Below are 24828 nucleotides of genomic sequence, written 5' to 3' on the forward strand. Positions count from 1 at the left end.
ACGAATGCTCTTTTTGTTGGCCGCCGGTCAGATGGAAGAGCCTCCTGGGAAGACGCTCAGCTGTGAAGAGAAGGAAAAGGTGCCGGGGATGCGGGAAAGGTTGACTCAGATTTTGACCCCCTATCCCAGGATTTTAGGCTTGTCTTTGCTTCCTTCGACTGTCCAAGGGTGGCAGTGACCTCTGACCTACGCTTTTCTCTGGACTGAGGGGGGCACAGGAAGTGAAAGTGTGGGAGAGCGCCGTGCTCCCTTGGTGGCGTTTAAAGAACAATTTTTCGCTACAGCAGAAACGCAAAAGTACAAAATGTAAAACTGTAGATAAAGCTAAGGTCCCCTTTGACATCTTCCCCACCCCACCCTGCACACTCTCAGTTTTGGCTTCTCCCACCCCGCCCCGTTAAGTAAATCTCTCAACCATCTGGACTTCAGATATTTTGTGTGTCTGTGTGTGCATGTTGGGCGGGCGGTGGAGGTGTGGAGGGGCGTGTTTGTATTGTCTAATCACCGAAGAGTAATTGTGTATTTTGGGGGAAGGTGAATGTTCATAAATGGTATGATCTAGATGGTTCTGCAACTTCCGTTTTGCTTCTCCGTGTTTAAAATCCACGTTAGTCTTTGTTTGCTCCTGCTTCTGCTCAGTCGCTTCTGTCGTGTCCGACTCTTTGTGACCTCCTGGACTGTAGCCCTCCAGTCTCCTCTGTCCATGGAAATTTTCTGGCAGTAATACTGGAGTAAGTTGCCACGCCCTCCTCCAGGAGATCTTCCCAACGAGGGATGGAACCCACTTCATGTTTACTTACCTTTTAAAAAATTATTTCTTAAATTCTGTATGCTGCTGCTGCTAAGTCGCTTCAGTCGTGTCCGACTCTGTGCGACCCCATAGACTGCAGCCTACCAGGCTCCCCCGTCCCTGGGATTCTCCAGGCAAGAACACTGGAGTGGGTTGCCATTTCCTTCTCCAAAATTCTGTATAGTATCCTACAAATGGAAGTGACATCTTTTCTTTACATGTTTCTCTGCTTAGAGCCTTTTGTTTGCAGGTTTTGTTTCTGACTGTCCCTATACATGCCACCTCGTGCTTGTGCCAGCAGACGTTGTTGTGGTTTTTAAAAAATATTTATTTATTTGGCTGCCCCCTTCTTAGTTGTGGCACATGGGATCTTCTATCTTCCTTGGGGCATGTGGGATCTAGTTACCTGACTGGGGATGGAACCCAGCCTGCTGCATCGGGATGGCAAAGTCTTTGCCACTGAGCCACCAGGGAACTGACAGATGTTGTTAACTTGAATGTATCTTGCCCTGGGTCTTCCAACCATGGTGCTAAAACTCTTCATTCACCATAACTCATCAGTCCTCTCATCCCAGCTTGCCTTGCAGTGGTGGTGGAAAAGTTCATTTACAAATCAACAAGGTAATTCTCAGATGTTGATAAGGGTGGTGATAAGTACAAACCTGTGAGAAGAGGTTACAAGCACAGACCCTAGAGCCGGACTGCACGGTTTGAGTTGTGCTCGTTTTAAATTGTGTGATCTTGGACAAATTGCCTTCCCTGTGATCTTTCCAAAGCTAGCTCTTTCCTCCATCAGGTCGGAGCTCATATGGTTTTCCTCAGAAGTGCTTCCCTGGCCACTGTCTCTAAGTATTCCATTCTCCTGTATCCCAGACACCCTCCCATCCCTCTGTTTGTCTAGGTATTGATTACCACATGAAATCATCGTATCTGTTTGTTTTCTTACTTACTATCTGTATCCTTCACTGTGTGTAAGCTGCCCATGAGCAGTGGCCGTGACCCCTCTGCAGATATAGCACCTGGAACTATAACCGACATAGTGGGCAGCAGTTATTGTTTCCGGTGCTGGAGATACCTGGGTCAATAACTGACTCATAAGTAGAATGACTGTCTGAGGATGATAGCCCCTGCTACCTTCAAGGATCTCACAGTGAGGTAGGAGGAAACAGAGAAGTGAACAGACAGTGTGTATAGTAAGTACCGTGATAAAGCAAACACAGAGGAGAGGTGGAATCCTAACTTGGATTTGGAGAAGGACTTAGAAGTTTAGAAACTTCCCTAGAAGTTTCCCTCAGGGAAATAATCTAAGCCGAGGCTTGAGGAATCAGTAGGAGTTAGCAAAGTAAGTTGGGGAGAGTTGCTCCAGGTGATAGGAACAAGTTTTGCAGGGATGCGTTAGAGAACTTGGTGTTTTGTGAGAACTGGAAGTAGAGTGAGGCAGTACCGCTTCCTCCCCACCTCCAGCTGAGGGACCTGCTGACCACTGCTCGCTGGTATCCAATAGGCCTTGGATCCCTTCTCTCTAATGCCTTCTTTCCACCTGCTCAGTTTTGTTTGCTGTTTTTCCTCTTCCAGTTGAAAGAAAAATTAGCATTCCTGAAAAGGGAATACACCAAGACATTGGCCCGCCTTCAAGTAAGTAAATCACATTCTCTCAAATTGCTATTAATGCCACAAAGTATATAAAGACAGCTCTTTATTTAAGCTGTTAACAAAAATTTATTTCTTTTTCATAAAGTTGTTTTTTGAGTTGCTTTTGTTTTCTCTAGCGTGCCCAAAGAGCTGAGAAGTTTAAAAATTCCCTTAGGAGAACAGCGGAAGAACAAGATTCCTCACCCCAGCAGGAAGTTTCAACACAGCTAACCCACACAGGTAAGGCTAGCCCATTCTCTTATGCTTTCTTTATTACTCATTTCCCATGTAAATTTGCCTGTGATTCTCTTTTTAAATATATTTATTTATTTGGCTGCGTCTTAGTTGAGGCACACCGGATTTTCGTTGGGCCACATGGACTTAGTTGTCCCCTGTCGTGGGGGAATCTTAGTTCCCCGACCAAGGACCGAACCCCCATCCTCTGCCTTAGAAGGCAGATTCTTAATCACTGGACCACCAGGGAAATCTCCTCGCCGTGGTTCTTTTTGTCACAGTCAGAAGATAAGGAGTAACAGTAGACTCTTTAAAGTCTACAGTTCATTGCTTCTTTGTATAATCAAGATTATATAACCATCATCACTGTCTTAATTTCAGAACATTTTTACCACCTGAAAAAGAAACCCTGTACCCATCCTACCCTTAACCCCTGGACAACTACTAATCTGCTTTTGATTTCTGTGGATTTTCCTATTCTGGACATTTCATATAGATGGAACCAAACAATACGTGGCCTTTTGTGACTCTCTTCTTTTACTTGGCATAATGTTTTCAACCTTTATTTATCCATCTATATGTTCATCTAAGCGTGCATTAGTACTTCATTCCTTTTTGCAGTTGAATGTTTCATTCCCCTTCATGGATCACAGCCTTGTCGTGGTGAAGGGGCTTGTGTAACTCAGTGAAGCTATGAGCCATAATATAATATGATATGATATAGTATATCTATTCATCAGTTAATGGACACTTGGGTTGTTTCTACTTTTTGGCTATTATAAATTTTGGCTTTTATGCTGCTGTGAAGATACATGTACAAGTTGTTTGGGGGACATATATTTTCAGTTCTCTCTATATGTACCTAGGAGTGAAATTTCTGGGTTATATGATAATTCTGTGTTTAATTTTGAGGAACTACCAGACTGTTTTCTACAGTGACTGTACCATTTTTCTTTCCTACTACAACGCATAAGAGTTTCAATCTCTCCACATCCTTGTTAATACTTATGAATTATAACCGTTCTGATAGATAGAAGTGGTATCTAATTGTGGTTTTGATTTGCATTTCCTAGTGACTAATGATATTGAACATCTTTTTGTGTGCTTGTATATCTTCTTTGGAGAAATATCTATTTTTGTTAGGTTATTTGTCCTTTTATTGATGAGTTTTAAGTGTTCTTCATATATTCTAGCTATTGGACCCTTATCAGATACATGATTTGTAAATATTTTCTCTCATTCTGTGAGCAAGAAACTATACTTTATTTGGATTGCTTATTCAGTTGCTCTTTTTCTCTATTTTAACTTTTAGAATTTATATTTATTGCTTAAATATGGAAAGATGGTTTTTTTTAGTTAAGTGTTTATATGTGCACAAAGATGAAAGTCTGGGTGGAAATACTTTAATAAAAAACAATGGTCATTTCTCATGTTAAAAGTCAGCTAATTTATAATCATAAAATCAGAAGCTAATGAAATAGAAAAGTGGTATGAAAATTACTTGAGCCCAAAAAGGGATATGAAGTAAAAAATCAGGTGAGATATGGGGGAAATGAGGATATGTTGGTCAAAGGGTCAAGAGTTACAGTTATGCAGAATGAATAAGTCCTAGAGAGCTAATGTACGGCATGGTGACAGTAGTTAATAATACTATATTATATACTTGAAATTTGCTGAGAGAGCCGACTTTAAGTCTTCTCATCACACACAGAAAAATCATAGCTATGTGAAGTGATGGATGTGCTAGTTAGCTTGATTGTGCCAGCATTTCACAATGTATACATGTTTCAAAACATCACTTTAACTATGTGCAATTTTTATCTGTCAGTTGTAGTTCAGTAAAGTTTTAAAGAAGAAAAAACTAAGAAAAGATGATTGCAATAAAGAATAATCTTTTTTAATATTTATAATTTATGTGGCTGCACTGGGTCTTAGTTGCCGCATGTGGGATCTTTAGTGGCAGCAGTGGGATCTAGTTTGCCGACCAGGGATGAAACCTGGGCCCCCTACATTGGGAGCACGGACTCTTAGCCACTGGACCACCAGAGAAGTCCCAAGAATAGATAATTGTTTAGTTTGAAAATAATTTTTCCAGCACAATTCCATTTTTGTTACATTTACTTAATATTACTATAGTTTGTAAGATTATTAAAAACTTACTTTGATCTGCCTAAATGATATACCATTGACTCTCTTTTAAATAAATGTTTGGTAATATTTGTATGTAATATTTAAAAATAAATATGGGGTAGTTTTTGTTTTAAAAATATTAACTATATAATTTTTCTTCTTCAGAACCTAAAAATACAATATCTCCTCATGACACGTTGCAAATCAATACCCATGTTGATGAAGAAACTGGAGAAAAGACGCCCAGCTCACTTGACATTGAGCCTGTGTTGTTTAGCTCTGGACATGTCTTAGTGGAAGGATCACGCATACAAGGATCAGATGATAATCAGAAACATTTTCCTTTCAGGGTCAATCGCCCTGATGCTAAGAAAAGGCAGAGAAAGCTGCTGGGGAGAAGAAAGAAAGAGGAGAGAACATATATTTCACAGGAGAGAGAACCTCTCTCTGATACTGATTCACTCATACTCTCTGGAAAAAGACTAAAGGAACAGGAAAAAATCAGTAGAGAAAATCCCAAAACACCTGTAACTGAACTAAGAACTTACCCCCTTTCAAGTCCTAGGTGTGCCATTCCAAATTCTCCAGCACCAGTTACAGAAACTAATGTAGGGAGTGTAGTAATTCTACCAAGCACCAAACCACAGAGAGATGTTGATGCCCTCCTTAGAGGAAATGATTTCCCCAGGGCGACTACTCTTCCTCTGCCTACGCCATCAGACAGCAGTAGCGGTCAGCTCCTTGAACACAAGCGCCCTCAAAGTAACTGTGAACTTATTACTCACAGCTTAAGAAACATTAGCTCTGCTTCACCTGTAAACTTAGAGGTACAGAAGAAAAAAATGACTGTCTCTACAGATAACCCAGAGGTAAACAAAGCTGGAAGTACAAGTGGCCAGGCAGCTAGAAGTCCTAACTTAGGGGCAGATAATTCATGTTTTATAAATGAACTCGCTTGTGATAACTTAGTGGAAAATGAAAACCAAAACTTAAAAGAACAAAATCACACAGAGATGTCTCTTAAATCTCCCAATGATGCTCTCGGTGGTAGAAATGAAAGTCTTCTAGAAAAAGAAGTTCTAAGCCAGTCGAAGAATCTTAGCCTGGGAGTAATTTCTCCTGTTTCTACAGAAGATCAAATACATTCTTGCACAATGCTTGAAGGCCTTCTCTTTCCTGCAGAATATTACGTTAGGACAACACGGCGCATGTCAAGCTGCCAGAGGAAAGTAGCACTGGAGGCTGTAATTCAGAGTCATTTAGGTGTCAGGAAAAAAGGCTTTAAAAATATGAGTACAAAATCTGCTAAAAAATTTAATGTTTCCAACGAAAAAACTAAGCAAAGTGAAATTAAGGTGTCTGACACACACGCAGAACAACCAAGTTCAGGAAGTCCTCAGAAACTTCTCTCATTAACTGAAGTCAGCTTTTCCACTGACTCCACAGAAGATGACTTTTCCAGGAAGACAGTTACCAAGCCATCAGGTAAAAAATGCAGAGGAAAAGGAAAGTCAGTGTGCACCTCTCCGTTAGACCACCATGAACTACTTTTGCCAACTTCTGGCACGTCAGGTGTTAAGAAGTCCAAGGAAGAAATTGCCTTGCACAAAGATCAGAATGAAAAGGCAATTATTCACAGTAAGAAGAGAGTTAAAGGTAAATCGAGATGTGGTTGATGGTGGTGGCTAATGATGGTGGTAGCTAACACTATATGCTCGTCACTTTCTAAATGTTATGTAGATACTCACTGAATCATCACACCAGCTGTACATGAGGCAGAATCTATTTTTTTTATTACTTATATATATATTTGGCAGCACATGGAATCTTTTTTAGTTGCAGCATGTGGGATCTAGTTCCTTGACCAGGGGTCAAAACCAGGCAACCCTGCATTGGGAGTGCAGAGTCTTAGCCACTAGACCACTAGAGAAGTTCCCAGAATCTATTTTTATCCTCACTTTACAGATGAGGAATTGAAGGCCAGGTGACCAAAGTGTCTTTAAAGCCACAGGGTCAAGGTTCAAATCTGGCTGCATGGTGTCAGAGTTCACAAATATGGTTGAAAAAGTTGACACTGAGAGGGAACATGTGTTGGATGTTTACCTAAAATTAGTGTTTATTCAACTACAATACAGTCTTTTATCCATGGGGAGAAATAACTAATACAGGGAAGTATATTTGAAATTAAATCAATGTCAGAGTAAGGATTCACTGACAAACTCCCTTAGGAATGATTGTGTAATAAAATGCAACAGTTCTAAGCCACTTTGGGAGGTAAACTGTCTAATAGTGTCTCTGAGGTTCATGGGACACAAGATTTTGGAGGATATCAAGTAACAAGTTATAATTTAAACTTCTTTATTCATTTACTCAGGAGATGGATCTGATAAACTGAGCACAGAATTTAGATAATTCACTCCAGTTCTGTGTGAGAGCTCAGCAAACTTTCTATAAAGGGCCAAATAGAAAATACAGTCTCTGTGCTCAGTCATAGCTATTCAAGTGTAATGTGGAAGTAACCATACATAATGTGTAAATGTGACTGTGTCTCACTAAAACTTTATTTACAGAAACAGGCAGCCAGCAGCTCTGTACCATTGGACAGGCTTTGACTTACGAGCCACAATGTATTAATTAATTTAAATAAAAATAATAATCATGGGGACTCCACTGGTGGTCCATTAGCTAAGACTCCATATTTCCTGGTCAGGGAACTAGATCCCACAGGTAAACTTAAACTTAAAAGAGTTCACATGCTGCAACTAAGACCCAGTGCAGCCAAATAAATTTAAAATATTTTTTTTAAATAATAATCATTTATACCACCTGATGATAGTGGTCCTTTCCAGTTTCATTTCATACCACTCTCAGTGATGTGCTGAAGCCACTTACATCTGCTTCTGAGATGACTCTGTGCATGGCTTTCCAACTTTGCCTTTATTGATACCATGTTGGTAGCTTGAAGTTGGCCATGATGGAAATATTGACACCGTGGAAATTGGTGTATGACAAAAGCCAAGAATTTTTGTTTTCTCTCAGAGGGTCTCCTCTTTCTCATGATGCTCCAGCCACACTGGCCTTCTAGCTTTTATTTGAACTCATCTATCAGGTTGCTGCCTTAGGGTCTTTATGCTTATATAAACTTACAGTTCTCTCTGTCTGGATTGTTCTTCCTTTCCATGGTTAAAGAATCAGATAGTTTCTTTAAAAAAAAAAATAGTTTCAGGAGATTGGGATTGACATATATTCACTACTGTACATAAAATAGATAACTAATAAGAGCCTAATTATAGCAAGGGGAAACTATTCTGTAATGACCTATAAACAGAATCTTAAAAAAGAGTGAATACATATGTATGTATAACTGATTCACTTTGCTGAACAGCAGAAACTAATGCAACCTTGTAAATAAACTATACTCCAATAAAAAGTTTTTTGAAAAAAAAATCATAACTTTTTAAATCATCATCTTTTATGCCAGCAAGAAAGGAATTGGAAAGCAGGACAATCTAATAATAAGCTTGAAATGTTGTTTTGTATACTTTGAAATAATCTACTGTGATTTCATTAACCTACAGGTGAATAGAAAATTTTTTTTTCTTGAGGTGACCTTCATGTAACGTAGTTCACCGTTTTAAGTTAAGTGAACAATTCAGTGGCATTTAGTTACATTCACAGTGGTTTATCACCATAATCCCTGTGTAGTTCCAAAACATTTTCATTATCCCAAAGGGAAACCCTGTACCCGTTAAGCAGTTTCTCCCCATTTTTTCTCTTGACAGCCCTTGGCAAATACTAATCGGTATTCTGTCTTGGTGGATTTACTTATTTTGGGTATTTTGTATTAATGGAAGTATACAATATGTGACCTTTCATGTCTGGCTGCTTTCGCTTACTTAGCTAGTTTTCGAGATTCATCTACATTGTAGCATGTATCAGCACTCCATTCATATTCATGGCTGAGTAATAATTCCACTGTATACATGTAGCACAGCTCTCTTATCCGTTTATAAGATATTGGATGCAGCTACATTTTGAATGATACAGAGCTTCTGTTGCTAGAAGTCTAATTAATCTTTGAAAAGGGAACTATGTTTTCTTCAGTGTGAAGAGCCAGCATTTTGTAGACTCTACTCTGATAGCCTGTTGGAATGATAGTTGTGGATCAGAAAGGACTTTTAGAGATTCTTAACCCAGCTCCCTCAGAAGGGACAAGGGGAAATGAAGTGAGTTTGACTTGCCCAGGATAACATAGCGAACCAGTGGCAGAGCTGGCACCAGACTGGTCCCAGGCAGCACTGTCTGGTTTTGGTCCTACAGAGGAGAGCTGCTCAGTATGCACTAACCTATATGTCTGGTTGTTGAACTGTCCACAAAAGTTTTAGAGTCCTGGGTGGGAAAACACTGCATGACGTTGGAGTTTAGAAACTCACTCTTTGTTGGGAATTGGTGAGTATCTGTTTTTGTTGTTGCTTTCTGTTTTAGGGAAGGAAGGTCATTGTCAAAAAGAGGACTCCCTTTCTTACAGTAATTACGCTTATTTCTCTTCGGATGATGATGCTTTCAGCACTCCATCTCATAAGAACAAAATGCTAAGTTTAAAGCATCTGTCATCTTTTCTCAAAATCACAGACTTTCAGTTACCTGACGAAGACTTTGGGTTTCTTAAGCTTGAAAAACTGAAGTCCTGCTCAGAAAAGCTGATGGAGCCTTTTGGATCAAAAGTACATGGAGAGGGGCATCTTAAAGGGGAAAGTTACATTGTTGTGGAGAAACCAAGCCCTAAACAAAGCAATATAGAAAAGGAGGGCATGGAAGAGGAACTAACTACTCTACCAGGAAAGGCACATTCTAGAATGCCAAGCCAAAGAAGCCAGCCTCGGGGAAAGGACCTTTCTTCATCCATTTTACTTTTCACTCCTTTGAATTCTGTTGCCTCTGATGATAATGACAGACTGACCGCAGACCTGTGCTCACCTGCTTTCCCCATATTAGGCGCTACTCCAGCTTTTGGCTCCCAAGCCCACAAGGAAAAGGTGTCTGCAGAGGCAGGTGGACAAACATGCTCGCCACTCCGTCTTTCTCACTTAAAAGCCACAGTCAGCCTGCCTAGCAGTCATAAACAGTGCAACAGCTGGAGCAGCCCCCCAAGATTAGATGGCAGCCAGCATGTTGCAGGAAGAGCAGGACAGCCTTCCTGCGACCCTGACTCTGGTCCCCAAGCAACAACTCTGCCCACCGAGGCTTTGACCTTCGAAGCAAGTCAACTCCAGGGATCACAGAGACATTCTGCTGAGCAGGTACAGACTGCATCCTTCATGAAATTTTCTCTGAAGGAATGAAGTGTCTTAGTGAACGTGGACTCAGTTTCTCAGTGTTTTAAAACGTTTTACCATGTTTCTTTGATACGACTTCACTGTAAATGTTAAGTTCATTCTGGGGAAATTAGGATTAATTAAAATATGTGTATTTTTAAGGGATGCTGTTCTCTTTGTTATTCATGAAGCAGTTGCCTTTGGAGCTTTGCTGCTGTTATAGAAAATAAAACATAGGAAATAGTTTGAAGAATGAGTGATACAGACAGATTCCATGTATAATATATACATTAATGATGTGACTTTTGTTTCCACAGACTGAAATAGAGGTTCCTGCTTGGGATAGCTTAAACCCGGGCACCCTACAGCTGGTTTCAAAGTTAAAGGTCAGAAGACTTATCTCTTGTGTCTTACATGCGAAAAATGCAATGAACTGGTTGGAAAATTCAGATTTTGATCCTTGATAAAATAGATTCAGAAAAACATTTAAATTATTTTTCACAATATTTACCTGTTATATATATTCTGAGATCTTCTAAAGAAGTTTTTATGTCAAGCTATTGCCAAGAAAAACTTAAGCTAGGGAGCTCGACTTTGTATCTAAGTTTAAATCAGGCATTTTGACAGAGAGAGAGGGGTCATTCATGACTCTCCTACCGAAATATAGTACTTCTAGAAGAATCACTTACTTTATAAGAAAATGGGTAACAGTTCTCGATTATAACATAGTGAATGGTTAATTTTCATAGGCTGTGTGATGTATATGGTTCTGAGAAATATAAATAATATTCTGGTAAATCCTGTGAATTGAATTGGACCCATGTCCTGGTTAACTTTTTATACTTGAAATAGGATGGTACACAGCAAGGGTCTTCAGTCTTATTGCTGTTAACATTTGGGGCTGGATTATTCTCTATTGTTAGGGACTGGCCTGTGCATTGTATGGTATTTAGCAACAGCCGTGGTCTCTAATCACACCCCTCCCACCCCAGCAGTGATGACAGCAGTGTCTCCAGATATTGCTAACTGTCCCCCCCGGGGAGGGTTGCAAAAATCACCACCCCTAATTGAGAACAAATGGTGTTGAAAAAAAGAGATTTAAATCCACGTATTCTGAATCACTGTTTCTCCGGATCACTGGCTATTATGTGACCTGGCACAAACTGTTTAGCCTCTGGGTCCCAGATTCCTTTTCTGTAAAAGATACACTTATGTTGTTTCGAAACTATTCTTAAATCAATTTTAATAACAGTTTCTGAAAGGAATCAGCCATTTCATTCATATTTTCAAATTTGTAGATAAAAAGTTACTTGTTGTTATAGTTTTTGGTCTGTGTATGTATAGTTAAGCCTCTTCTCACTCTCCATTTCTAAAAGTGGTTTTTTTTTTTTTTTTACTTGCTTTATTTATTTATTTTTTTATTTTACTTTACAGTACTGTATTGGTTTTGCCATGCATCAGCATGCATACTTGCTTTATTTTTGACTGCGCTGGGTCTTTGTTGCTATGCACAGGCTTTTCTATAGTTGCACTGAGCAGGGGGCTGCTTTCTAGGTGGGGCATGGGCTCACATTGTAGTGACTTCTCTTATTGTGGAGCCTGGGCTCTAGGGTACAGGGGCTTAGTTGACCTGCAGCATGTGGGATCTTCCTGGACGAGGGATCAAACTGGTGTCCCTTGCATTGCAAGATGTATTCTTAACCAGTAGACCACCAGGGAAGCCCTCTGAAAGCATTTTTTTCCCTACATCAGACTTAAGAGGTTTGTCCATTCTGTAAGTCTTCCCCAAAACCTAGTTTTTTGTTGTGTTGATTGTTAATTGAGTTTTTGGTTTCCTCTTTCATTTTTTTTTTCCTGTTTTTATTGTTAGTAAGTCCTTCTGTTTTTCACTGTGCCTATTTCATTATTCTTTTTTTTTTTTTACTTTATTTTACTTTACAGTACTGTATTGGTTTTGCCATACATTGACATGAATTTCATTATTCTTTTACTAACTTCTTGATCTGCTTGCTTGCTTTATTTTTATCTGTATTAATTTTTTATAAATATTAATACCTTTATAATTATAGGAGTTTTTTTAAGTACTGCTTTGGCCACCACATTCTGCATCTTCATTTAGAAATAGTATGTTGTTTCAGTTTTATTCCCTCTTCAACCTATGGTATTTCATTACAATGTTTCATTTCCAAAGGTTCTTAAGGAACTAATGTTTCAATTAGTTCTTATGGCCTATGGTCTGTTTTGATGGTTAAATCTGACTGTTCCAGTCTGGAGCTACACATTTTAAAGTCAATCACTGTGAGTGTGTATGGCAATTTTTGTGATTACATAAGACCCACAAGTCTCTTTGACCTGCATGAAAGTTTAATCACATTCAGTTGGTATTTCATCTAATCCTTGTGATCCATCACTGTTCATGTTTATTCTGCCCCCAAGAATCCCTTTAACGTCATTGTTGTTGCCATTCTGTCAGAATCCTTCAGGTTCTTGTTCTGTGGATGTGAGTGCCACGTGGTGGGAAATAGCTGGTTTCAAAGAGCCGTGTATCATAACTGCTTGTGAATACGTCGTTTCTCTTTGGAAACCTCTGGATGCTTGGCAGTGGGAAAAAATTTATTCCTGGCACTTTACAGAGGTAAATCAGAATCTTATAGCTGAAAGAGATCTTTGCAATCAGTTGCATGGTAATACAGATGGGCAGCTTACCAAAAATATGGGATCTGTGACTATGCAAGACAGAGCAGAAAAACGATGTTTTCTTCCCCCAGTATTTAATTATGAAAATTTCCAAATATATGGGAAAGTGATATAGGGAGCACCCATATGCCCAGCACGTAGATTGTAAAGTCAATACCATACCTTATCATATGTTTTTCCAGAGGTGGATTTTTACACTGTACCTGCTGGAGAATCTTGAAATTTTATGTCTATTCTGACTTCTAAACTTACTGAGAACTCTCACCAAAACGTTATTTCTGCTTTTTTTTTAGCTGTAGTTTCTTCTGTCCTTGTCTACCTTTGTATATATTTTACATGGTTGCAGTCTGAATATGCTTAAAATTTTTAAGCCTGTCTTTTCTTACCATATAAATATGTTTGCTTGTTTCTACATATTCTTCCTACTTGTTTATTTTGAATTTTATTTTTCCAGCTTTATTGAGGTGTAATTGACAAATGTCATATTTTTAAAGTGCATAGTGTGATGATTTGATGTACATACACACTGTGAAAGGGTTTCCATAATCAAGTTAATCAGCATATCACCTCACGGTTTCCTTTTTTTCCCTTGGTGAGGATGCTTAAGATCGACTGTCTTAGCAAATTTCATTCTTGTACTCCAGTATACCCACAGTCAGTAGCAGTGTGTTTGGCAGAGTGCTGCTCATAAATATTTGTTCAGTGCATAAACTTGTCTTAAATGGTTGCATATTTTTCCATTCGTCCACATACCAGAATTTAATTATTCTCCCGTTGCTAGAAGCACTTATTATGTTAAATAAACGCCACAGTAAACACGATCATGCACATAGCTTATTTGAGTTTACATCTTGCAAAAAGAGGATGTTTGCTGAACGTTTCAAGTGTTTGAAACTAGATACGGTGACACTAGAAAGAAATGTGGCAAATTTTGGAAAATTAGATTAATTAAAAATGAAATAACCAAATATAATTTTGGGCTGCTTTATTTAGATTCCAGTATTACAGATAGTTGCAGTGCCTGATGTTTGCAATCTTGTGTGTGTGGCTTTGGGAAATTTGGAAATCAGAGAAATCAGGTAAGTAATCTCAAGGCGTGGGTTTTTTTCTTTATCTGGATGTTTGTCAGCTTGTTTTGAGTTTTGAGTGCAAATTATAACCTAGGCTTGGGTCTTGAAAGACTCTAAATTTAGGTCCAAAGAGAGACTCATTTTGAAAAAAGCTATCAATAGAGTGACATCCCTGACTGAAATTTCCTTTGAAAGTTTGAGCCTAGTCTTCTCATATTAAAGCCTTGCTCCTGACTGCTCTGCATTTTCCCTTATATGTGGTTTAGGGCACTACTTTGTTCTCCCGATGGTAAAAGTGAAAAGCAAGTGCTCCTGAGTTCTGGAAATATAAAAGCTGTGCTTGGCCTGGCAAAGAGGAGGCTTGTCAGTAGCAGTGGGACCCTTTGTGATCAGCAAGTCGAAATTATGACATTTGCCGAAGATGGAGGGTAAGCGTTGGTTGAAGAAAAGCATTGGTTGATTTTACTATTAGACCAAAAATGATTTCATCACAGGGCTTCAGAGAAAGTTGAATCAGTAGCATCTTGTTTTCTCCGCTGTATGTGTAGTTCAGCAGGTTCTGCCTCTGTCCTGGGCTGTTACACAGAAGCAATGTAGGGAGGTGGAGCCAGACATGGCAGGGAAGAGGGCAGGGAGCAGAGGGGCTCAGCAAGCGTAGTCTGTTCTTCCTTCAGTCTCCTTTGACCTCTGTGTGTCCTTTAAGTGTTACAGATACCTCAAGATCCTATACACTTACCTGGTTCCACATACTTGGTTTCCATTGCTTCAGGTACCATCTGAATCCTGGCTGCTTGCAAACATATATTTCTAACTCTGAGCTCTTTCCAACCTCTGGACCTACATGCCTGTTTATTAGATATCTCATGGTTACCTCAAATTCAACATGCTAAAAACAGAACTCAGCATCTTCTATGTCTGTCATATACTCATTACACTTTATTGGATTTATCTGTCCTAATAACAGAGGGTACGAACCTCATTAGTCTTATTTATCCATGACCTGTTGCAGTAAATTGTTCGTTCGCTAAGTCATGTCCAACTCTTTGCGACTGCATGAACTGGGTTGCAATAAAACAGGTACAAAATAAATAATTGTTTGCTTAAATTAGGAAAATGTTAGTGGAGGTGGGGAGAAGCAGTGGATTTGAGAGAGATGAGATAATAAAGTCATTAGGACCTGGTGATTGAGTAAATAGAGAGGAAAGAGATAAGAATACAGTCCAAGTTTCTGGGTTGCTCATCTGGGTAGTGGTGGAACAGTCAGTTGAGATAGCAGTGCTGAAAGAAACAGGTTTAAAGAGAGAGCTGGTAAGTTTAATTTTGGAGATGATGAATATGAGGTGCTTACTATATATCCAGATAGATAATGTGAAAGTATATGTTCATTGTAGAATGTTTAGAATACACATGTTTTCCGGGTGAATTTTTTTTTTCTGTCATTAGGTTAGTGTCTATTATGTATTGTTCAATAATATGCAGAAGGGCTGCTTAGAAACTGCTTTGGTAGAAAAGGCTTGATTTTTAATACTGTTTTTAATACAGAAGCAAAGAAAAACAGCTTTTGATGCCCCCTGAAGAGACCATACTAACTTTTGCTGAGGTTCAAGGGATGCAGGAAGCTCTGCTTGGTACCACTGTAATGAACAACATTGTTATTTGGTAAGCTTCCCCTTGAGAGCCCTATTTTTCTCATCTGTAATATAAGGATATATCTCTTATTTTTACAGGGTTATTAAGATTAAATAAGAAACTCTGTAAATATGATTGTGTTATTGTTTGTTTACTGTCAGATGCTATATACTTATCTTAATGAGAACATCATATTAATTCAAATAGTCCAAGCAGAGTACTTTAAAATAAGTGAAATTTTATTGTTGTAAAAAATGTACTCTTTCTGGTTAATGGCTGAGTAGCTTTCTGAGATTAACTCTTCTACTTCAAATACCTATGAATTCTGTGCAAAAGAGAACAAATATCTGAAAGCACTAAAGAGGGAGAAAAAATATATATTGGAGGAAATTCAATATGTAGAGGAAGGAAATGTCACTGGGCAAGTTTCCTGTTCGAAGGTGAGGCCCCACTCTGCACACTTGGTTACAGAAAAACTTCTGTCCTACTGCCTTAAAGGACCAAAGGATAGAAATCAAAGTGATTGCAGCAGCTATAAAGCAAGAAAGAAAAATCCCGAAAAATAGACAGCCAGAGAAGGAGCCCTGCTGCTGCTGCTGCTGCTGCTGCTGCTAAGTCGCTTCAGTCGTGTCCGATTCTGTGCAACCCCATAGACGGCAGCCCACCAGGCTCCGCCCTCCCTGGGATTCTCCAGGCAAGAACACAGGAGTGGGTTGCCATTTCCTGCTCCAGTGCATGAAAGTGAAAAGTGAAACTGAAGTCGCTCAGTTGTGTCTGACTCTTAGCGACCCCATGGACTACAGCCCACCAGGCTCCTCCAGGCAAGAGTACTGGAGTGGGGTGCCATTGTCTTCTCTGGAAGGAGCCCTGAACTCTAGTTAAATATCTGGCTGACCTTTAAACTGCATGCATGCATTATTCAATAATATGCAGAAGGGCTGCTTAGAAACTGCTTTGGTAGAAAAGGCTTGATTTTTAATACTGTTTTTAATGCAGAAGCAAAGAAAAGATAAAGCAAAGGAACTGAACTGGGTTTTCAGCATTTAGAATTTGAGTTTAGCCAATTTAACTGTTGACTAGAGTTAAAAACAAAATCAGTATTCTTCAGAGGAGCAGAATGCAGAGTTTATATGATGTGTCATTGTGTCTACAATACAATCCAAAATTACTGGATGTGTAAAACTTGGTAGATTAGATGATTCACATGAACAAATTTGTGATAGGGAAATGACAGTGGAAGTCCCCAGGCACCTCTTTCCTGACCACAGGGGAGAGCCACATCAGGCCTTTTCACTTGCAAGGTTAATCTGTGGTAGGGGAAGAGATTGGCTTTTTTCCTCAGAAGACTCTCCAGTAATTACTCCCTTGAGGCCAGAATGGGTCTTGGTGAGAGAAAGTTACGAGTGTCATTCCTACGCGCCCGTTCTGCATTGTTCAACCCTAACCCTCTAGGAATAAACTAGGCAAGTGTGGCCCCGAGAGAAACTTTGTCTCTCCTGACCAGGGAGCCTCTGGAGTTTGACCCTGACCTAACCTACCAGGTTTCCACGTTTGGCACTTGCCTCGGGGCTTCTGCACATAAGTCTTATTTCAGACAACGTTCTTTGTAAACGTTGTCTTTGCTGTTCTGTCTGCTGTTTCTGTAGTCTGGCCCTTCATTGTTTGGCTCCTAAACTATTAATGTAATCTAGTGATTAGTCTCAATACTCAATCTCCAGATTATATTTTATACTATCACTTTATAAATACACATTCTCCTACCCCCCCCCACCACCAAATAAAACCTTCAGTGGGGTCCATGTTTGCATTCTCCACCTTCCATTTCCCTAATGTTTCATTACAAAAATTCTTTACCAGCTGTTCCCTACTCTTTCCCTTTTTTCATTCCATCCTTCAGTTTTCCTCTTTTTCTAATAATAGCCTTTTGGCATTTTGTCAATAAGGGATCACAGTAGAATTCGAGGCTGGGAAGGGACTATTCTTAGAGCTTCTAAGTATCAGTTTAAGTTCTAAGTTTAAGGGGGTATGTTCAGCCCCACAGTTGGCTTAAGTTCTGTTGCAGCGCCTCAGCGCTTCCCTGGTGGTCCAGTGGTTAAGACTCTGGGCTTCCATTGCAGGGGGTGTGGGTTCTATCTCTCACTGAGGAACTAGGATCTCACATGCCATGTGGCACGGCCAAAACACCGAGGGTTTCTCATAAGTGGGGTCACATGGTAGAACAGTAAATCAGTGTCACACATCCTCAGTAGAACTAAGGAGTGGTTACAGCAAACTTTTTTTTCTTTATATTCTCCATCTTCTGTCTTCCTTTTTCCATTTTTTATTCCATCTCAGTCTTCCCTTCTCTCTGTGTTATCTTAGTCTAGCTCTAGTATTAACATATTATAGAGACATAATTATAAGTCTATTCTAGATGTAGTTTCTCTCCTAATCAGATTTGGTTTCCTGACCGTTGACTTACATGGAAAATTTAGACATACAATAAGATCATAATGATAGAGCTATGCCCTGTGCCTAATTTCAATACAAGTGAAATGAGATCCTGGAAAACTTTTCTCCTGGAATTTGAAAAGATTTATCCCTAATGGTATAGCAGGTTCAGTCTAAAGCTAAACTATCAAATTACACTATTGGCAAAGTTAAACTGTAGTTCTGTTTTTAGCTAAATCAGTGGCTAATCAGAACTAAGGTCCTGTGTCCTTAGTTTTTCCCTTGGTCACATCCTGAAGGATGCTGTGATACATAAGAGAATATTATGTGAAAACCAGTTTGTCAGAAGAATGATATGAGCTTATTTATTTTTGGTGTCCAAGGAACTTAAAAACTGGTCAGCTCCTGAAAAAGATGCACATCGATGATTCCTACCAAGCTTCAGTCTGTCACAAAGCTTACTCTGAAATGGTAAGTCTTGATCTGCTGGGACCACTTTGTGTCTAGTCTGTGTGTTGCTATTGGTCTCACTGAATGAGAGTGGTAACTTAGCAAGTCATAATTTCTGGGCCCTCTCTGGCGCCTGTTTTTTTTTTTCAAAATTGGATAGCAGTCCTTGCTCTTTCTTGAAATTTATGAGTGCATATAAGTGATCGTACAATATGACTGGGTAAAATTTCTGACTGTATGACTTAAGGGCAAACCTTGAGTTCTAGACTGTACCTAGAAACAATATGCTGATTTTCAGATTTGGCTCCCAACCACATTGCCATAAATGATTTATGATGTGAATGAATCCCCTTAGGAAGGGTGATTACAGGGTCCTCGACATGGTTTTCTCTCAGGCTTTAGCATTACTGTATAGAAACAAACACAGCTTCTTAGGTGCTGTGTCAGTAGACTTGGCTTACAGTCCAGTTTTAACATCTGAACAGGCTGAAGGTGCTTGTGAAGGAGTCAGAGGTAACTGCCTGAGTAACAGGGACTGCTGAGCCACAAGCAGAGGCAGAAGCAGCCGGCTCAGCGCTGGGCGGAGACTGACTTGCCCAGAGCAGTGGCAGCCCTGCGCTCATCAGCACCCACAGGCTCTGAACACAAAGGGTGCATCTCCCTCTAGCCTAGCGACTTCTGTGGAAATGAACTCAACTGCTGTGTGATCTTAGGTAGCCTATCACATCATCTTGGGCTAACTTTCTTTATTCTAAAATAAGAGGGTGAAGTTCCTCTCTGGAATACACCTACTAAGCATTTAAATAATTTCACGTTTTTGTTATTACATTGATACCTGTTTGATATTAAAACATTTAATGCAGAAATATATGATATAGGAAGTAAAATGTCACCATGAAGCCAAGCTCCAGAAATAATAGTTAATAGTTCAGTATGCTGCTAAGTCACTTCAGTCGTGTCCGACTCTGTGTGACCCCATAGATAGCAGCCCACCAGGCTCCCCCATCCCTGGGATTCTCCAAGCAAGAACACTGAAATGGGTTGTCGTTTCCTTCTCCAATGCATGAAAGTGAAAAGTGAAAGTGAAGTCGCTCAGTCATGTCCAACTCTTAGCGACCCCATGGACTGCAGCCCACCAGGCTCCTTCGCCTATGGGATTTTCCAGGCAAGAGTACTGGAGTGGGGTGCCATTGCCTTCTCTGAATAGTTCAGTATAGGAATCGGCAAACTTTTTCTGTGAAGGGCCAGTTAGTAAATATTTTCAGTTTTGCAGGCCATGTGGTCTCTCATAACTCCTCTACCACTACAGCCCCAGGTCAGCCAGAGGTAACATATAAGCAAATCATGTGACTATGTGCCAATAAAACTTTTTGGACAATAAAGCTTTCTGAAACTTGAGTTTCATATATAATTTTCATATGACACAAAAGAGTCTTCCTCTTTTTTCTAACTATTTCAAAATGCAGAAACCATTCTTAGCTCATGAACCATACGAAGATAAGCATTGAGCCAGATTTGACCTGTAGGTCAGAGTAATTAATTATCCTTATAAGAATTCAGTCATTACAGAAATGTATGAATTAGAAATGAATGTTATTAATCCTAAGATGATCTAGTAATTAATTTTTCCCATTTTACCCCCCAAATAATTACTTTCCCGTTTTACCCCTGAAATAATTACTTTCAACAATATACATGTGTGTGACATAGATTTTCATACATAAAGATGTTATTATTAGAACATGTAATTTTAAAGTCATGGGAGATCTGTAACCCATTTTCCCGCAGAAATAACCATAGGTGATGGTGCCTTTTTTGGGTCATTTTTAGTCTATAAGTAAATAGGCTTTTGCAAACTGGCCTGAAAATCCTGTCACTACTGAAAAGATTGTTTTTATGGGAAAATGTGCTCCAAATTTTCAAAACCAACTTACAGGTGAACATTTCTGGTTTGAAGACTCCCTCCAGGTATTTCTATGCCCTCTTTTCTTAACACCAGCATTTCCCCAGGTAGATGGCATGAATGTTAGTAGGCTCTAAAGTTGAGGAAGCTGGTAAGTCAGCTAGATTCACACCTGCAAAGACTGGCTGTAAAGTTGTGGGGAGCCCTGTGCTGGAGAAGCCCAAGGTCCAGCTCAGTGGTCCCCTCAGGCCTGAAAAAGAGTGATCCAGGGATTAAATCCTCGAGACTTAAGAGTCTGTTGGCCATTCCTGTGATTCTATAGTTTTGTCTCTGCCAATGCTTTATTTTCCCCCTACATACTCTTGATGATTTATTTGGTCGTTAATTTTTCTCCTACGTCAGGGGCTCCTGTTTGTTGTTCTGAGTCACCCTTGCGCCAAAGAGAACGAGTTATTGGGAAGCCCTGTGTTTCAGCTGATTGTGATTAACCCGAAGACAACCCTGAGTATGGGTGTGATGCTCTACTGCCTTCCTCACGGGCAAGCTGGAAGGCAAGTGTGTGATTGCCGTCCAGTGAGTGTGACATTGTGAGAAACATCTCTGCATATATAGAAACCAAATATTTTTCTGTGACTGACGTGAATGGAAACATGAAATACTACAGATCATGGTAAAGAATACTAAGAAGTAGGTTGAAGTGTGAAGTTTACTAGATCTGAGTCAAAGTTCAGATTCCTGCCATCCAATGATTGCCCACCAGTATGGCCCTAGATAGGTATTTTATGTATAGTCAAGCCTTGTTTTTCCCCACACCGAAACACATCAGAGTAATTAACATTCTCTACAAGAAACTTATCGTTTATGTTCTTTCCATAAAAGTTAAGGAAGTTTTAAATGCACTTAAGATCTGTTAGACTTCCCTGGCAGTACAGTGGATAGGAATCCCCCTGCCCGTACAGAAGACGCAAGTTCAATCTGGGACAGTTCCGCTTGCCATGGAGCAGTGAACCCTGTGCTGCAGCTGCTGAGCCTGTTGCCTAGAGCCTGTGCTCTGCAACAAGAGAAGCTCCACAATAAGGAACTCACACACCACAACTAAGAGAAGCCCCTGCTGCCTCAACTGCAGAAAGCCTGCGTGTAGCAACAGAAAGACCCAGCACAGCCAAAAACAAAATAAATAATTTTTTTAAAAAAGAAGATATATGTACTTTGAAATATTGACTGTACCTCCATCATGTAGGCAGTTGATATTTATCTTTTGATAAATATTTTACCTGTTGACTGATGAGAAGATCTATTTACCAATGCCACAGTTATGGGCATCCCAACAGTTTTCTGAGCTATATAAAGCTCTGAAGTAGTGCTCATATTCTTAGGTGAAGTGAGCACCATCGAAGGTATCATTTCTAAATACTCCTTTTATTAATGTTTGAAAATAGACCTAGTAAATCAGGATCACAAAGTTTGGCTTTAGTAACTCACAGGGGTAAGCATCCTTGATGGTTATATGTGTGTTTCTCTTTGTTTGGATCTTGTGCAAAGCTTGCTCAGTGGTACATGTTCTAAAAGTCCCTCTCCTTGTGCATGTAGCCAGCTGTGGAATTTCTGCAAGTGTTCTTAGTGCAACAAGTACCTCAGAACTCTGATTTATAATATGTGCTTACATAAAACTTGTTTTCTTGAATATAAAGAGAGAAGCGTAGTCATAGGCCCAGAAATTAAAGACACATGAAACTACTAGGTCAAGCATTTCTTTCGTCCCTTTGCAAACCTATTTGTTTAGCAAATCTTGAAAGCCTATTTGGTACCAGTCCTGTAGGAAGCACTACTGTTTCTAATCTCATGGAAGTTAGAAAATAATGAGCTCAGGTGTTTGAGCACAAGTCACCTATTCTCCTTGTTTGCTTGGCCCTTACAGTAAATCCTTCTCTGCTCAAAAAAGAAAAGAAAAAAGAAACAAATTTTTTTGCTGTTTGGTGTGCATAATGCCAGAAGGCTTGCACTGTTTGGGATGGAAGGGCACTTTAATTGGCAGTGGAGGGTTGGGGAGAGACTGTCAAGGAAAACGTTATGGATTTTCAAAAGATGAGCTAAGAGACAGCTACACAAAGTTGAGTGCAAAAAAAAAAGTTGGGTGTGAGCCAGAGATAAAATATATCATTCAGTTCACTCAGAATATTCACTTAAAGTTGACTGTGTACCTGGTGCTCTACAAGGCACTGGTGATGTGGCAGTGAGGAATAATTAATTTTTATTAAGGATTTCTTAAATCACTGTGGACAATGACTGCAGCCATGAAATTAAAAGGTGCTTACTCCTTGGAAGAAAAGCTATGATAAAACTAGACAGCATATTAAAAAGCAGAGACATTACTTTGCCAACAAAGGTCCAGCTAGTCAAAAGCTGTGGTTTTTCCAGTAGTCATGTATCGATGTGAAAGCTATGGTTTTTCCAGTAGTCATTTGTGGATGTGAGAGTTGGACCATAAATAAGGCTGAGTGCCAAAGAATTGATGCTTTCAAACTGGTGTGGAGAAGACTCTTGAGAGCCCCTTGGAAAGCAAGGAAATCAGTCCTGAATATTCATTGGAAGGACTGATGCTGGAGCTGAAGCTCCAATATTTTGGCCACCTGAGGCGAAGAGCTGACTCATTTAAAAGACCCTGATGCTGGGAAAGACTGAGGGCAGGAAGAGAAGGGGACAAAAGAGGACAGGATGGTTGGATGGCATCACTGACTCAATGAACGTGAGTTTGAGCAAGCTCTGGGAGATGGTGAAGGACAGGGAAACCTGGCGGGACTGCAGGTCGCAAAGAGTCGGACACAGCTGAGCGACTGAACAACAAAGCATTTCTTATGTGTTAGGTACTGCACTAAGCTTTTTATATCAACTGTTTTATTAAACTCCAAAGCAGTCCTATGAAGTAGATACTTGTATCATCTATCTCTATTTTACTGATGAAGTTAAATAACTTGCAGGGTCACACATCTCTTACTTTGTTAGAATTCAAACCCCAGTACCATCCCTGATGGTCTAGTGGTTAGAATTTGGCACTCTTTCAAACCCCAGTAGCTGACTGCAGAGCCCCGTCTTTAAAAAGACAGCCAGATTTGTTTCATGATGTTTATATTTTCTGTGGGACAGACAGCCCCCAAATATAGAAATGAGAATCTCAAATTCATATTCTCAGAGATACGGAGGCAAATAGTCTCACATTGCTGTTAAGGTAAAAAGGTGCTGCGAGAGACAAGGAGCAGAGTGTATTATGTGTGTGCAAGCTCAGATTGCTGAATAGGTGTGACTTTATGCGGGCAACAAGCCTGAACAATGACTAACACCCAGCCAGGCTATGCCCTGCGGGGAGACCTGTCAAGGAGAGGGACAAGCAAAAGCAAAGACACCACGGCGAGGCCAGGCTCGGCTGGTTTGGCGGGTGGGAAGCAGCTCACTGTGAGCTGTCGTGAGGAGATGCAGAGGTGCATCAGAGAGACAGGCAGGGCCGCTAGCGACCGTGGCCAGCAGCCCTAGGACTTCACATGGACGCATGCGTGTTCCCACGTGTCTTTGTTCTTGTTGCTTTAGAGACCATGGTTTGGGCCCATTTTTGTTTTAATGTCTTTTTGTTTGTTTTTGATATGTGATTTGAATTGTCTCTCCTCTGCTTGCTGCTAGGTTCCTGGAAGGTGACGTGAAAGACCATTTCGCAGCAGCAATATTGACTTCTGGAACCATTGCCGTTTGGGACTTACTCTTGGGTCACTGCACTGCTCTCCTTCCTCCTGTCTCTGGCCAGAATTGGTCTTTTGTTAAATGGTCAGGTACAGATTCTCATTTGTTGGCTGGACAAAAAGATGGAAATATATTTGTATACCACTACTAAAGGGTTAGGGTAACCTGGAAAACACAGTGTTCTGGGTATTTTTGGCCTCTTAGTACTCTTTGGAGTTGCTCCTTTAAAGGAGACTATTTGAAAGAGTTTTAAAACATTTACTTACCTGTGTTCATTCTGACAAACTGTGTTCTGATGGTGGGGCACTACTGATTTTGAATGCTCATTTGTACTTACTTTGGGAGAGAGGGTATATAAGTGGATTTTTGTGATTACTCACATTTGCACATTTCCTTTTAAAGGTTATGTACATAAAGCTTGAAATGTTAATAAATATTCATTTTGATACATCCTGTTTGGCATATTTTTTCCTATCCTGTAAAGATGATTTTCAGAAACAAGAACTAATTATTTTACAGCTAGAATATTTACTCAGTGATGCTTACACAGTAAATCTCAGTTAACTTAGTGTACTAATATGCAATATACTTTTGTTTTTCACTGCACTAAGTCTTCATTGCTACACACGGGTTTTCTTTAGTTGTGGCAAGCAGGGGCTACTCCCTAGTTATGGCGCTGGGCTTTTCATCCATCTGGTTTCTTTTATTGTAGAGCACAAGCTCTAGGGGGCTGAGCCTTCACTAGTTGTGGTGCGTGGGCTTAGTTGCCCCACAGCAGGTGAAATCTTCTCAGATCAGGGATCAGACCCATTTCCCCTG

At 39.9% G+C, this 24828-nt stretch overlaps 1 protein-coding gene across 6 annotated transcripts; it reads left to right on the top strand.

The window, feature by feature from the left end:
* The first annotated feature begins 31 nt into the window (after positions 1 to 31).
* Positions 32 to 24345, top strand: PALB2 (partner and localizer of BRCA2). 6 transcript variants are annotated; one of them, XM_068967739.1, is made up of 13 exons: positions 32 to 79; positions 2366 to 2425; positions 2560 to 2662; positions 4952 to 6442; positions 9272 to 10086; positions 10419 to 10487; positions 12575 to 12736; positions 13792 to 13877; positions 14135 to 14296; positions 15411 to 15527; positions 18311 to 18398; positions 20683 to 20831; positions 23953 to 24345. In XM_068967739.1, the coding sequence occupies exons 1-13, from the start codon at positions 32 to 34 to the stop codon at positions 24158 to 24160; spliced, it is 3558 nt and encodes a 1185-aa protein (XP_068823840.1). In that variant the 3' UTR covers positions 24161 to 24345. The 6 variants fall into 6 exon arrangements, with proteins under 6 accessions (XP_068823840.1, XP_068823843.1, XP_068823842.1 ...); XM_068967742.1 differs by lacking the exon at positions 12575 to 12736; XM_068967741.1 differs by lacking the exon at positions 10419 to 10487.
* Positions 24346 to 24828: the final 483 nt, after the last annotated feature.

Source organism: Capricornis sumatraensis, chromosome 3 (assembly GCF_032405125.1).
Source record: "Capricornis sumatraensis isolate serow.1 chromosome 3, serow.2, whole genome shotgun sequence".
Taxonomy (NCBI): Eukaryota; Metazoa; Chordata; class Mammalia; order Artiodactyla; family Bovidae; genus Capricornis; species Capricornis sumatraensis.